The 14,928-nt window shown below is 47.0% G+C and overlaps 2 protein-coding genes across 6 annotated transcripts in view; both read right to left on the reverse strand.

Annotated features, from left to right (window-relative positions):
* ITGA2B (integrin, alpha 2b (platelet glycoprotein IIb of IIb/IIIa complex, antigen CD41)) overlaps nucleotides 1-1,554 on the reverse strand; it is an 18,812-nt gene extending 17,258 nt beyond the window's left edge. The window contains exon 1 of the mRNA XM_011985918.1: nucleotides 1,211-1,554. Coding sequence (XP_011841308.1) covers nucleotides 1,211-1,551 — 341 coding nt within the window. The 5' untranslated portion in view covers nucleotides 1,552-1,554. The remainder of the gene's footprint in view (nucleotides 1-1,210) is intronic.
* A 5,017-nt stretch (nucleotides 1,555-6,571) lies between these two features.
* Nucleotides 6,572-14,928, reverse strand: part of GPATCH8 (G patch domain containing 8) — a 112,150-nt gene continuing 103,793 nt past the window's right edge. For all 5 annotated transcript variants that reach the window (XM_011985923.1, XM_011985921.1, XM_011985922.1 and 2 more), the window contains one exon: nucleotides 6,572-12,803. In XM_011985923.1, the coding sequence (XP_011841313.1) occupies nucleotides 8,921-12,803 (3,883 nt within the window). In that variant the 3' untranslated portion in view covers nucleotides 6,572-8,920. The remainder of the gene's footprint in view (nucleotides 12,804-14,928) is intronic.

Raw genomic sequence — 14,928 nt, forward strand, 5'->3', positions numbered from 1 at the left:
GTGAGCCGGAGATTGCACTATCGTACTCCAGCCTGGGCAACAAGAGCCAAACCCCGTCTCAAAAAAAAAAAAAAAAAAAAGAAAAGAAAAAAAAAGAATTGTTAGAGTTGATGAAAGAGGGAAAGAGGGCTGGACCCTTATCAAATGCCTCCCCACCCCCCGCCTCCACTCTCCCCACTCGCCCACTTCTCATTGTTCAGTCACTGGATGTGGGCCACCTTGGGAGGGGACTTTGAGTGAACTGGCTGTCTTCAGCAGGGGAAATCCCCTAAGTGGCTGACACTTGAAGGCTATCTGCCATTGCCACCCATTGCCACCCCCTGAAGCTGGTGGGCACTGTGTCTCTCACGGTAAGTAGCTCAGGGTACACACTATGAAGAGGAGCCAAGACTCTAATCTTGGGCACTCTTGATTCTGAAGCCTGATCAATACTAACCATTAATGACCTATTGCTTCTTTTCAAAAATTTATAATGTTGGTGGAGATGAGGGAAATGGAATAGAAATGCAAGATTGGGTAGGGTAGACAAGTTTAGTTCTGCAAATCAATTTTAGGACATGTGCTCCTCTCCACGTTTCTTTCTTTCTTTCTTTCTTTTTTTTTTTTGAGACAGAGTTTCGCCTAGGCTGGAGTGCAATGGCGCGATCTCAGCTCACCACAACCTCTGCCTCTCAGGTTCAAATGATTCTCCTGCCTCAGCCTCCCGAGCAACTGGGATTACAGGAATGCGCCACCATGCCCAGCTAATTTTTTTTTTTTTTTCTTTTTTTAGTAGAGACGAGGTCTCTCCATGTTGGTCAGGCTGGTCTTGAACTCTCGACCTCAGGTGATCCACCCGCCTTGGCCTCCCAAAGTGCTGGGATTACAGGCGTGAGTCACCATGCCCAGCCTCCTCTCCACATTTCAAGGTGTTGAGGGTGGTGTGGTTCATACAACTGACCCTTGGGGAAAAAATAAAGCATCAACTCTTGTCTTCCCTTGGTTCTTGCTATAGTTTCAGTGCCCATCACCACACCTGTGCCCTGCCCTTACACCTTCACCTGAGCCAGTCCCCCAGACGTCAGCATTCTTGACAAGAAATCAACCTGAATAGGCCCCACAAGTCACCTTGCTCAACTGCCATAACAAATGGGAAACTTGAAGCCCCCAGAAGCAGTGATGGGGAGGGGTCCTGCTCTTTCCCAATACCCAAACTTCCCTCATAGCTCACCTCCCATGGCTGTCCTTGTGGAAGTCCAGTGAAAACCCAAAGTGGCTGCCATTGGGGCCTGCATAAAAGGTGAGATGCACTGGGTCCAGGTTCAAGGCCCAGGCTGGAGGGGCAGCAGAAGGTCCCAAGAGCAGCAGCACCCACTCCAGAAGCCAGAGGGCTTGCAGTGGACACAAAGCTGTGGCCATCTTCCTTCTTCCACAACCTCCCAGGCAGGAATGGACCAGCTCCTCCTTCTTCCCTTCAGATTCCTCCACAGGAAGTCTTTTCTTATCAAACTGCAACCCCAAGTAACTTGCTGAGCAATGGGCAGAGCAAAGGGCTATAGCCCCTGGACTCATGGTGGCTAGAATTGTCAGGAAGTGGGTGAGGCCATGCTCATGGCTGGATGCTCATGGCTGAAAGCCATGAGTCCTCCCTTTTCCTAAGAATAGTTTATTACCAAGTCCTATTGGTTCTGCCTATCAACGATGTCTCTTGAATCTTTACCCCATCTCTAATACCACCATGCTAGTCCAAGCCACCATCACTTTCTGCTTGGGATACCGTGATTGTGAACTGGTCCATACCTGTCTGCTCTAGGCTACAGTTCTAATCTCCTCCCTTCCCCCACCTGGCTGTACAGCTGTGGTGCTTTGTGACTTAGCCAGAGGTTGGGGAAGGAGAAGGAAGCTGCTGCCCTCTGATAAAACCTGAGGCTGCTGTGTCTTTTTGGATACGGCATTTACCCGCTTCCTCCTAGGACCTTGGGCGGCCTCAACCAGCCATACTGGCGCAGCAGCTTCCTCACTTGTCTGTCTTGAGCCAAGTTTTAGTGTGGCCACAGCAGTGCAGTCAGTGCTGGGGACAGGGTGGTGAACGGACCTTGGTCTAGGTGGCAAGGATATTGGGGATAAAGTGGAGTTATTCCAGGGAATTTTGACTCACAGGTTCTGAGATTATGCATTAGCTGTTCAGTTGAAGGTAGGCCCTCAATCCTTTTTGGGTGATGGAGCGCTTGTCTAACCATTAAGACTTGATTCTGGTTGGGGTCTTTGCCTAGGGGAGCCTTCCCTGACTCCTCAGGCTGGCCGCATGGGCTAACACACATAGGCACAGTATTGAGCACACTGTTTACTCATGGTCTGTTCACAGGATTATGTAAATGAGTCCCTTGGGAGCAAGGCTCCTTGCTACAGCCCTAGAGACTACCCAAGAGTCCAACATGTAGTACGTGTATTGCCGAACGACTGGACGGAAACACACACTAAGGATGGAAGATGCAAATATAGGGTGACAAAGTGAAGGGATGAGTTTTGAGCAGAAAGGCAAAGTCATTTTCTCTGGGTAAGCGGAAGAGGAGGAGTGCCAAGTCTTACTGGCACTCATGCCTTCCCAAAAAAGCAGGTTCTCAGGAAGGAGATTCAAGAGGTCTGCTAGGGGTAACCATAGCCACATTTTCCTTTTGATTTCTATTTTCCGACCAAACTTAACCATTGCTGTATCCTGCTCAACCACCCTGTGCCATTTTGAAGTCCCCTCATAATTTACTACCTCAGCATAGAGCTAAGAATCTTATCCTTTATAGGACAGGAAGCTAAAAGCCTAGACTTTGGTCTGAGCCTTCTTCATTGCTGAATTCCCAGTGTCAAGTACATGGGAGGCATGTGATTAATGTATTTGCTAGAATGAATACTTAACCCAGTCTTCTACTTACCTTCTATTCTCCTACTGTCCTCAGGTGAGTGAGTGCTGTATTACTGGTGTATTCTGTGAGGCCAAATATTAAGTCACATTTCACTCAAGTTTTCAATAAGTATTTACTCTGTTCAAAGCACTGTGTTGATAAAGGATACAAAGATAACCATCAGGCCAGATACAGTGGCTCACGCCTGTAATCCCAGCACTTTGGGAGGCTGAGGAAGGAGGATGGCTTGAGCTCAGGTATTTGAGACTAGCCTAGGCAATACAGTGAGACCTCGTCTCTATTTTAAAACTATAAAAAATAAAATATTTTAAAAACTCCAAAGATAGCCATCAGGGAGCCTTAACAAACAGCCCAGAAAGAGTTAAGACATGAACACACATAACCGCAGCAGAGACAGTAAAGCATACCTTGAAAAATATACAGATTATCAAAGTCATCTATCATTGTTCCTCATAACAACCCTAGGAAATAAGTACTATTAATGCCCATTTTATAAACACAAAACTGCGGCACAAGAGTTTTAGGTGAATTGCCCACATTTACACAGCCAACGAATGGCAAAACTAAGATTCAAACATGGGTTGCACTTGAACTCATGTTCAAGTTGCCTTTTGTTAGAGAATGAAAGGGTTTTTAGGCATAGAGAATACATGAGAGCAGCAAAGGAACACAGTGGTGGCGAAGCACAAGTAGTTGACTCAGCATAGCAGAGTGCTTAAAGGGGTGGACTGAGGCGCAAGGTGGGAAAGGAAAGCTTGGGGGTTCTAATTACTGAAGGTCCTTGAATACTGTATTAAGGAATCTGAACTTTAATCCATGGGAGATGGAAAATCATAAAGATTTTAGCCAGGCACGGTGGCTCACGCCTGTAATCCCAGCACTCTGGGAGGCCGAGTGGGTGGATCAGGAGTTCGAGACCAGCCTGGCCAATATAGTGAAACCCCGTCTCTACTAAAAATACAAAAATTAGCTGGGCGTGGTGGTGCATGCCTGTAATCCCAGCTACTTGGGAGGCTGAGGCAAGAGAATTGCTTGAGCCTGTGAGGCAGAGGTGGCAGTGAGTCGAGATCATGCCACTGCACTCCAGCCTGGGCGACAGAGTGAGACTTTGTCAAAAAAAAAAAAAGAGAGGAAAAGAAAATTATAAAGATTTTTAGGCCAGGTGTGGTGGCTCACTGTAATCCCAGCACTTTGGGAGGCCAAAGTGAGGATTGCTTGAAGCCAGGTGTTTGGGACCAGCCTGGGCAACATAGTGAGACCCTGTGTCTACAGAAAAATTAAAATTAGCCAGGCATGGTAGTGCACACCTGTAGTTTCAGCTACTGAGGAGGCTGAGGCAGGAGAATCACTCGAGCCCAGGAATTTTAGGTTACAGTGAGCTATGATTTTGCCACTCCACTCCAGCCTGGGCAAGAGAAAGACTATGCCTTAAAAACAATTTATTTATTTTTATTTTTTGCTGGGCATGGTGGCTTACAGCTGTAATCCCAACACTTTGGGAGGCCAAAGTGGGCAGATTGCTTGAGGCCAGGAGTTCGAGACCAGCCTGGCCAACATGGCGAAATCCTGTCTCTACTAAAAATACAAAAATTAGCTGGGCATGGTGGTGCACACCTATATCTCAGCTGCTTGGGAGGCTGAGAAGGAGAATTGCTTGAACCCAGGAGATGGAGGTTGCAGTCAGCCACGATTGCGCCATCGCACTCCAGCCTGGGCAACAAGAGTGAAACTCCATCTCAAAAAAACCACACAAACCACAAACCAAAAAACGCATTTTTGAACTTTTTTTTTGGCTCAATTCTGATGCACAATCCTCAGTTAATGGTGTTGTACTTGGCTCATATTCTTTTTATTTTTGAGACAGGGTCTCGCTCTGTCACCCAGGCTGCAGTGCAGTGACCTGATCATGGCTCACTACAGACTTGACCCCTGGGCTCAAGCAATCCTCCCACATCAGCCTCATGAATAGCTGAGACCACAGGCTTGTGCCACCACGCCCAGGTAATTTTTAGTTTTTTTTTGTAGAGATGGGGTCTTGCTATGTTACCCAGGTTGACCTCGAATTCCTGAGCTCAAGAGATCCTCCCGCCTTGGCCTCCCAAAGTGCTGAGATTATAGGCATGAGCCATTGCACCTGGCCACTTTGCTCATATTCTTGAACATATAATCAAAATGTTTACCATGTATTAAGCGCGAGATACACTGAGTGCTGCGGGGGGTATATAAGAATCACTCCCTGTTCTCTCAAGAGATCACAGTTTTACTGGGAAGCAGTGAATACAGAATGAGTTGCATTCAGATTCTGAAAAGCCAGTAAGTTTACACAGAACAGGGAATTAGGTTCTAGTCAGGAAGGCCACTGAGGAAAATGCTGCAATAATTGAGATATGAGTTGGTAGAAGTGAGTGAAGCTGTCTTTGGCAAGTAAGAATGGAAATGGCTGACGAGGCCTGAATTAGTCATCAAGGGTGAAGAGGGAGTACTTTCATGTTTCAGGCCAAGGTGGTCATTTCTTTCTGGGTAAGGATCTTTGCTATTTTAGGAATATAGGCAGATCTGAGCACTCAAACCCAGGTTCAAGTTGAATAGCTTCTCTTTAATCAAAGGGAGAACACAGATGTATCAAAGAGTAGGAAAGAAATGTATCAAAAGAGAGTAGGAAAGAAAGCCTTTTCTTCTTGAAAGGCTGAGGTTGAGAGGGAAAACTAATTTATCACTATAACTCTATGGTAGCTTTCGATGCTAAATTTTCCCTGCCTCTTTTGTGATTTTTTGATATGGAAGAGTAGGGGTTTTATCTTCTCAGTAACAATTAGGCCATATTTCCTTATACCAAGTAGAGGTGCTCAAACATTGTAGTGGTATTAAAGGGCTAGGAGAGTAACTGAAGACTGGCACAAAGAACTCCACCTGGAGGATGAAAGTCTGGCAGATGATTCTTGTCATCTTAGTGCCCTAAAGTAGTCCAAAATCCTAAAATTCAAAGCCAGAAATTCCACACCCATTTAGTAGGCACCTAGATATACACCATATATTCTACTACACACAGATTATATACCTAAAATGGAAGGAAATCTTTCCTCTTGTGGGAAAGAGGAAGTGGAAAGGAGGTATACATTCCAATACATCTACCTACAACTGAGAGAAATTAACTACTATTACCTCCTCCCACACCATCATCTTTCCTCTCTTTGCATAGCCTGAGCTTTCAGAAGCACAACTGCAAACATCTCATACTGGTTCACAGGAATCTATTCCTTGGTCACTTCAAACAAGATGTTATTTATTTTTTTTTATTTTTATTTTTTTTGAGACGGAGTCTCGCTCTGTTGCCCAGGCTGGAGTGCAGTGGACGGATCTCGGCTCACTGCAAGCTCCGCCTCCCGGGTTTACGCCATTCTCCTGCCTCAGCCTCCCAAGTAGCTGGGATGACAGGCGCCCGCCACTTCGCCCGGCTAGTTTTTTGTATTTTTTTTAGTAGAGACGGGGTTTCACAGTGTTAGCCACGATGGTCTCGATCTCCTGACCTCGTGATCCACCCGTCTCGGCCTCCCAAAGTGCTGGGATTACAGGCTTGAGACACCGCGCCCGGCAAACAAGATGTTATTTATAACCCACACCTCCAACCCTACCCAACTTTGAGTGGATGGGGCAAAAATTACGACAGACTCTGCTAAGTTTCCACAAATCATTGGTTTATTAGAAAGTTCCTTTCCCTCATTTTACAGCATATATATCTCTATCATATGTGATAAAGTTAAATACAATCTGTTATGCTTGTAAGTAAGGATAGGTTATTTTGTTTTTTTTTTTTAAGTTTTAAAATCACTATTCTGGAAGTTAAAGAAAATGCCCCGAGGAAGGTAAAGAGGCAGCCAGAGTATGGCTCAATCTACAAGCTAATGGGAAGCAGCACAAAAATGTTAATACTGTATTATTTATTTACATGGGCTGAAAGCAAAGAAAAATGAGTCCCTTCACTTACACAGATGATTTCGTTTTTCCAGTGCCAGTTATACAAGAAGTGATGCTTCTGAATCAGACAAGGAGCACTGAACAGGTAGGAGGGTGGGAGGGCAGTCAAGAGTGCGCTTGCCTGCCACTTTCTTTTCATAAACTTAACACTTTTCTGAGAATTTGAGAAGGCAGGAACACAGAGCCCTGGTCCAGATAAGTATGGTTTTTCTTGTCAAGTGACCAACCAACCAATTCTAGCCACAGGAATAGTTAGGAAAATGCCAAAGAGGGAATTGTTAACCTCATCAAAGGAGATGGGACCTGCAATACAAGCCCCTTTGGGTCAGTGTGTTAATTGGGGCTGAGAGCCTGGGTGAAAGGCAAGAAGAGGGGCAAAAGAGGCTGAGGTGGTAATTCCTCTTGTCAGTGTCATAGGAGAAAAGAAACAAGGAACGTTTACTGTTTAAACTGAGCTGGGCAGAGGGCATGTAAACTATGAAGCAAAATAATCTGAAGTATCTGTAAGTGTGCTCACCTCCCAACAAAAGGAAAAAGACTGTCCCAACTCATCCTCCAGCCTACTTCTACTTCAGTTTCTACCAACCCAAAAGGCACATTAAAAAAAAAAAAAATTGTCAGAGGGAGCTAAGTACTAGGAAGGCAAATGGACTGACTGCCTTGAACAAGGTACCCAGGGAAACCCAGGAATCCCCCCAGACAATCACCAAATCTCACTGCTTCCAGACAATAAAGCTGTTGAGTCCCCTCCTTCTCCTCTGTGGGGTCCACCTGTTTCTCCGTGTAAAACAGCAAAAGTACATGAGGGAGACTGTTAAAGATGAGTATCCCTCAGAAGCCCCCGGCTGACTGCTGCCCATTAGCTCAAAAATCCCAATACTGGGGGCACTACTTACTGCAAATTACTTAACATTTTGTCCCAGCAAAAAATGTTTTAACATTTTATAGTTCATAACTTCAAAAAATACATAAGCTTGGTAAAATATACATGCTTAGTCAGTTTTGCATCTAGCAGAAAACAAATATTTTATTTTTTGTTTTCATTTTATAACCTTTAAAGTTTCTTAATTCAACTAGGGCAAACATATTTACACAAAGCCACCAGAACGAGGATCACTTAAAGAGCTGGATGTAAAAAATATTATTGCAGTATACTACAAATATGGAACCTTTTTTATATGAGCTACAAAAAGCAGCATTTACGTTTTATAGAGTTCAGTGCAATTTTTTACATTAAAAAAATCCTATAAATTAAGAAGGAAACATCAACACAACAGAAGAAAATATACCCTTCACTTCAGACACATGAGCTCCTCTCCGGGAAAGCACATGGGCAACTCTATGTTCCACACAGCTTTTATTCATGATAGGATCTTCTTTTCTGGGATATGGAGATGCCTCTTCTGGGATGAGGGACACCAGGATAATAGTGCCAAATGTGTGGCTCCGTTGATGTGGGAACTGGATGGAATTGCAGCCTGAGTTATATCAGGTTCCAGGTGAAACTCTTTCCACCTCACCTGGGGTAACATAACATCACCAAGGATGTCAAAGACACTACCCCAAAGTGGTGGCACTTCCACCACTAGAACAGCTTGGCCTTCCCTGTGGCGCTGAGAAGGCAAGACCAGATGGGCCCACAGCAAGTGCTTTGGTGACAACCCACTGGCCAGAGAGGAGGAAAATGTTTTAAAATTTATAGAAGGGAAGAGCAGAGGAAAAAAGCAGAGGGAGGAAGGGATTATCTAAACTTGACAGTTTGGAGATGTTGCTGCAGAGGGGTGGGTAGCACTTACTGGTGTTCCCTAGCCTAGAAACACAGGAGAGGGAGGGACAAATTGAGAGGAGGACAGGAAAAAGAAATCCCTGATAGTAAACTGAAAGCAAACTTCAAATCTAAACCCACCCCTGTGAGCCAAAACTCAATTCTTTGGCTGTCAGACACTGCCCATCCCAGCTTCTACTTGCTGGTATTAATAGCTCAACAGCCCCAAGGGAACATTTATGGGTCTCCTCCCCTGGCCCTACCTAGGATCCCATCCCCCAACTCATGTGCCATGGCTGGGAGGATGTTGCAGGTCCTGACCTGAGAAGATGGGGTGAAGTAGTGGGTGAAGGTGGAGGGCAGTGGCAGCTGCTGCAGCAGGCCGTGGGGCAAGTAGGGTGGGGTAGAGGGCAGCATGTGGGACGGGATGAAAGGTGAAAGGCCCAGGATGGATGGCTGAGGCGGGAATGATATGGATGGGATGGCTAGCGAGAAAGGTGGCAGGGTGGCCAGGGATGATTGAGTGAGTGAGGTGGGACAAGGAAATGGGGGTCAGATGGGGCTGGGGAATATGATGCACCTGGGCAAGTGGTTGGGGATGGGGGTGGGGGTGAATGCCAATGGCGGCAGCAGCTGCGGCAGCATGATGTTGTAGGATGGCATGCTGAACAGTTGTGATGGAGGTGGCAGAGGCTGTAGCTGGCTGCTGAATGTGGATAGGTTGCAGGGCTGGTGTGGCTGGGGCCAGGGCAGCTGAGGCTGGAAAGGCCTTTACTTGCTTGGCCAGAAGCTGCTGCTGGATGTGTTGCTGAGCAGCCTGCTGGAGCTTGCTGTACTTCTCCATCTCCTCAGGGGTGAAGGTGATGGGCTGGCTCTCCAGCGGGGCCAGTGAAGCATCCTCAGCCCCATCTGTTGACTCAATACTAGGATCCCCACTGGGAGGTGCATAACTGGGGAAATGCTCAAGGTCTGGTGCTATCGGCAGCAAGCTGGATTCCACAGGGCCTGGTTGACTGCTGCTATCCAGGGACTCCAGGGTGTCCCCATCACTGGGGTCGGGGAGGTAGTTATGGGAGATGGTTGGGTCCCCAGGGTAGCAGTCAGTGTGTGCTGGGGTGCCTAGTGGAGCCACAGGGTGATCAGCAGTAGCTTCTTCAGACTTTGGCTCTTCTGGGGGTGGGTCTAATAAGGGGCCAGTTGTTTCCTCTGAAGGGAACTGATGCCCAAATAGGGCATCACTACTCCCTGAGGGCCCCTCTTCTGTCTCTGACTGTTCTTGCTCTTCCCCCCTTTCCAAGCCAGACTCTTCACATTTCTTATTGGGCTTTCGGGTAGCTGGGAGCTTCCCTATCAGTGGAAGGACAGGCTTATTGCCAAGAGATGGGGGGAGCTTGGGCCCAAAGTAACCTTGTGGGGGGTCCTTGAGCTTGGGCCCAGCTTTATTAGGGGTGGCCTGCACCTCCTCACTCACACTAGGTTTCCTCTCCACTTTCCTTGACTGAATCTTCTCCAGTAGCAGTTTGGCAGTAACAGAGTTCTTGTCTTCAGGACTGCAGTCACTTTCTGACCCTCTTCCTGTGCCAATGTTGCTGTTCTGGGAAGGTGGACCTGTTGCTTTACTGTCATCTCCTCTGCCATCATCTTTCTTCCCAGGACCTTCTCCCCGGCCTGATCGGAAATAGTGGGGGGACTGGGAGCGGTAGATCTTAGAACGAATGAAGTCCCGACGCCCAGAATGCCTCTCCTCAGGGCTCTCATGACCCCATGATCCCTTCCTGGAGCCTGATCTTTGGGAAGGACTCCTGGTGCTGCGACTGCGGTCCCGGCTATAGCTCCGGCTCCGTTGCCAGCTGTGGGCTGTGGTGCTACGGCTTCTCCGCTTGCTCCGACTACGACTACAACTGCTGCTTCGGCTGCGGCCCCGGGATCTTGAGCGCTCTCTGGTATGACTCCGAGATCGGCTTCGGGACTGGCTGCAACTGAGGCTATAGTCATCGTCAGAAGATGAGTATTTGTGCCGTTTTGATCGATGTTTGGAGCTGGCATAGTCTGAGTCATCCGAGTCGTGGGAGCGCTTGGAGTGCCTTCGTGATCTGTCGCTGTAGTCACTGTAGCTGTCATCTGAGTAACTGTGCTGTCTACTATAGCAGCTCTGGTCTGAAGAGGCATCTGAGCTACTTGAGTAAGAACGCCGGGAAGAACGATGTGAGGAATGGCGCCGGCCTGACCTTGAGCGGCTGCGGGAATGCTCACTGCCTGAATCTTCTTCTTCTTCCTCACTGTACTGGGATGGAGACTTCTGGTGCAGTCGGTGTGAGGAAGCATCATCACTATCCTCATCTCCACTACTGGGTTGGCTCCGATGGCTAGACCGGCTGCTCCGTTTGGTGCCTGCTCTTCGCTGGCAGGATGAAGGCGGAAGTTCACCTTTGTGTTTCCTCCCACTATGGTCTTGGGAGCTGCTACCACCCCCACCTTCCTCCTTTTTGCCACTGCTCCCCTCTTCAGCTGGGAGGGATCTCCGCTGGGAGTCATCTTGAGCTCGTCGCCGCCTTCTTGGAGGTGCAGGACTGCCACTCCCAGGGGGTTCTGGTTTGGGTCCTCGTTCAGAATCTGCTGGGGCTGATGACTTATTCTTCTTTCGTTTTCGTTTCTTGCGCTTCTTAGACTTCTCCCCCGACTCTGCCTTAGAGCTTTTCTCTTCTGTGTCACCCTTGTGTTTACGTTTGTGTTTGCTGGATTTTTTGTGCTTCTTTTTCTTTTTGTGCCGGTGGGACTTCCCAGATCGTTCTTTCTTGCTGGGAAGGCTTCTCCCTGTGTCTTCTGTCTCAGACCCATGGCTACCCCCAGGCTCCTGCTTATTCAGGCTACTACAGGCAGACCCTGAAGCAGGTGCGTCCATTCTGCCTCCTGAGGAACGTACTATTTTCTCTCCGCCCACTTCCTTGTTTCTATTTGGCTCACCAGGATCTAGGCCTTGGAGATGGTCCTTTGAGGAGCTTCCTATATCCTTTGGTTTTTCTGTCCCTTTAGTTCTGGCATCTTTGTTCCTTGAAAGTTTAAAGTCAAAATATAAAGGGTTACAACTGTATGAAATGGAGGGTTCTGCCTTGGTGAAAATTAATAGTTCTGATGGCCACTGGAGGGCAGTGCTTTCATCTTTGCTCAAAACTGGGAAGAAGGGACCAGTAGGATGTTTGGGTCCTTCTTGGCTTTCTTTCCCTGCTGGGGTGGCCAGAGAGGTTTCTTTAGAAGAGTTGGACTCACACGTTTGGGTCTCTGAAACCTTCTGACTATGACTCTCTAAACTCTGATCACTTACATCCCCTCCTAAGGCCTTCTTTGCCTCAGTTTTGCTTCCTGGTTCTGAGGGCTCAGTCATGCTGGTTTCCTTCGGCTGCTCAGAGACTTCACTAACTGTCTTTTCTGCTCCTTGGCTTGCTGCCGCCTTGATGCAGCTTTTAGGCTTGGGAGAACTGCCTTTTTTACTCTCTGGGGCATTCTTTGGGTGTGTACTATTATCACCTTCCATTTGTTCACTGGCTCTCATAAAAAGTAGGAAGGGAAAATTAGGTTTTACTTTGCAGTGTGCTGGGGGGATGTAGTGGTAATATTCCGGCTCTGTAGCCCCAGCTCCTTCTTCTCGCTTCATCCTTTTTAATTTGGATAATGTTGAGGCAAGGGACCCTCCATCCTGAGGGTCTTCATCCTCCTTTTTACCATCAAGATTACTGCTCCCATCAGAGTCTCCTACCTTCTGCAGTCCTTGGTCAGAACCCTTCTCATCAGGTTTTGTTCCATCTTCAGAGGTCCCTTCCTCCGCGTGGTCCTTGAAAACTGATGCTATTGATTCGAGTTTGACAGGAGCCTTCTTGGCAAAAGAAAATGACACTCCCAATTTTTGCAATGGGGTCCCCAGATTATTCTTAATGCCAAAGCTGATGCCTTGGGAGGCTAACCCAGGAGCCTGGGCCAGTCCAGTGGTATTAGTGATTTGTACTGCAGTGAAAGGGCCTCCTTTATCTGTGGAAAATTCAGATCCCAGGCCACAAGAAGCAGTGGCACCTGTGCCACTATTTGTAGCTGATTCATCTTTATCATCTTCTCCACCTTCTTCATCTACAGCCACTGTGGTTGGTTTGAACATGGGACCACTTCCAGGTGCACTACATGACATTTTAGAAAAATAAAAAGCAAAGAAAAAGCAGGTTTAGGACTACATTCCATAAACCTTATAAAATACTAATCTCTTATATCCTATCATTCATTATAGGTAGGTCTCAAAGACAGTGAGTGGTGGTCATATTCCCTAGTCCTATACTAACAAACGCGACTTTCTCAGAGGAGGTTAGGCAAAGACTCATTCTGTTAACCTGCCAAATTCCCAGGGCCAGCCAGTTATTACTGTTTTTTCTTAAGCTGTCTAAAGTACAAAAAGCTGGGTGTGGTGGCTCACACCTGTAATCCCAGCACTTTGGGAGGCCAAGGCGGACAGATTGCTTGAGGTCAGGAGTTCATAACCAGCCTGGCCAACATGGTGAAACCCTGTCTCTACTAAAAATACAAAAATTAGCTGGGCATGGTAGCACGCACCTGTAATCCCAGCTACTTGGGAGGCTGAGGCAGGAGAATCACTCTAACCTGGGAGATGGAGGTTGCAGTGAGCCGAGATCACACCACTGTACTCCAGCCTGGGTGACAGAGCAAGACTCCCTCTCAAAAAAAATAAAATAAAATAAAGTACAGGCCGGGCGTGGTGGCTCATGCCTGTAATTCTAGCACTTTGGGAGGCCAAGGCGGACAGATTGCTTGAGCTCAGGAGTTCGCAACCAGCCTGACCAACATGGTGAAATCCCATCTCTACTAAAAATACAAAAATTAGCTGGGCTTGGTGGCGCACGCCTGTAATCCCAGCTACTCAGGAGGCTGAGGCAGGAGAATCTCTTGAACCTGGGAGGCAGAGGTTGCAGTGAGCTGAGATCACGCCACCGCACTCCAGCCTGGGTGACAGAGCGAGACTCTGTCTCAAAAAAAAAAAAGTTCATAAAGTAAGACTTATGTTACGACTGAAGTAGCGCATCGTTACTATATTTCAGATCTCATTTCTTATTTTATCATTCTATCCATTAGTATGTTATCTAATGTATGGCTGTACATGTATTCACATCGGTTTTATTTCATTCTATTAAAGAGAAACTCTTGCTGGGCAAGGGTGGCTCACATCTGTAATCTCAGTGATTCAGGAGGCTGAGGTGGGAGGATTGCTTGAGGCCAAGATATCAAGACCAGTCTGGGCAACATAGTGAGACCCCACCTCTAAAAAAAAAAAAAAAAATTAAAATTTCCCCATGCTTTCAAATTTCATTTTTTAAAAATGTGTATATTCTGAGTTAAACACAGAAACTTCCACTGTGCTACTTATGGCAGTCTGTGGTCAGTATGTCTATCATATAAACTAAAAAGTCCATGCCTATCTCCTGGGTACCATAACAAGCATTTGCTTTGGTTTTGTGGCAGTTTCTGGGCATTCAGTACTACGGTCATAATGTTACCTGAGCACTTTCATCTTTGACAAAAGGAATATTAAGGAGCCTCAATAGTTTTAAACTGATGATCTTGCCTGAAAGTTTTATTTTTTTGAGGTGGGGTCTAACTGTGTTGCCCAGGCTGGAGTGAAGTGGCATGATCATAGCTCACTGCAGTCTCAAACTTCTGGCTCAATCCTCCCACCTCAGTCGCCTGAGTAGCTATGACTACAGGTGCACATCACTATGCTGGCTAATTTTATTTATTTATTTGAGACAGTGTCACTCTGTTGCCCAGGCTGGAGTGCAGTGGTACGATCTCGGCTCACTGCAACCTCCACCTCCCGGGTTCAGGTGATTCTCCTCCCTCAGCCTTGCAAGTAGCTGCGACTACAGGCATGCACCACCACACCCAGCTAATTTTTGTATTTTTAGTAGAGACGGGCTTCACCACGTTGGCAAGGATGGTCTTGATCTCTTGGCCTTGTGATCTGCCCACCTCAGCCTCCCAAAGTGCTGTGATTACAGGCATGAGCCACTGCGCTCAGCCCACGCTGGCAGATTTAAAAAAACAATTTGTAGAGACAGAGTCTTGCTATGTTGACCAGATTGGTCTTGAGCACCTGGCTTCAAGTGATCCTCTGGCCTCTGCCTCAAAAAGTACTGGGATTACAGATGTGAGCCATTGTGCATCTGGCCTGCAATTTTTGTAGTGTGTACACTATATAGTGTACACTATATCCTTAAATTCCAAATCAAGAACTAA

This window comes from Mandrillus leucophaeus, unplaced genomic scaffold, assembly GCF_000951045.1.
Source record: "Mandrillus leucophaeus isolate KB7577 unplaced genomic scaffold, Mleu.le_1.0 Scaffold290, whole genome shotgun sequence".
NCBI lineage: Eukaryota > Metazoa > Chordata > Mammalia > Primates > Cercopithecidae > Mandrillus > Mandrillus leucophaeus.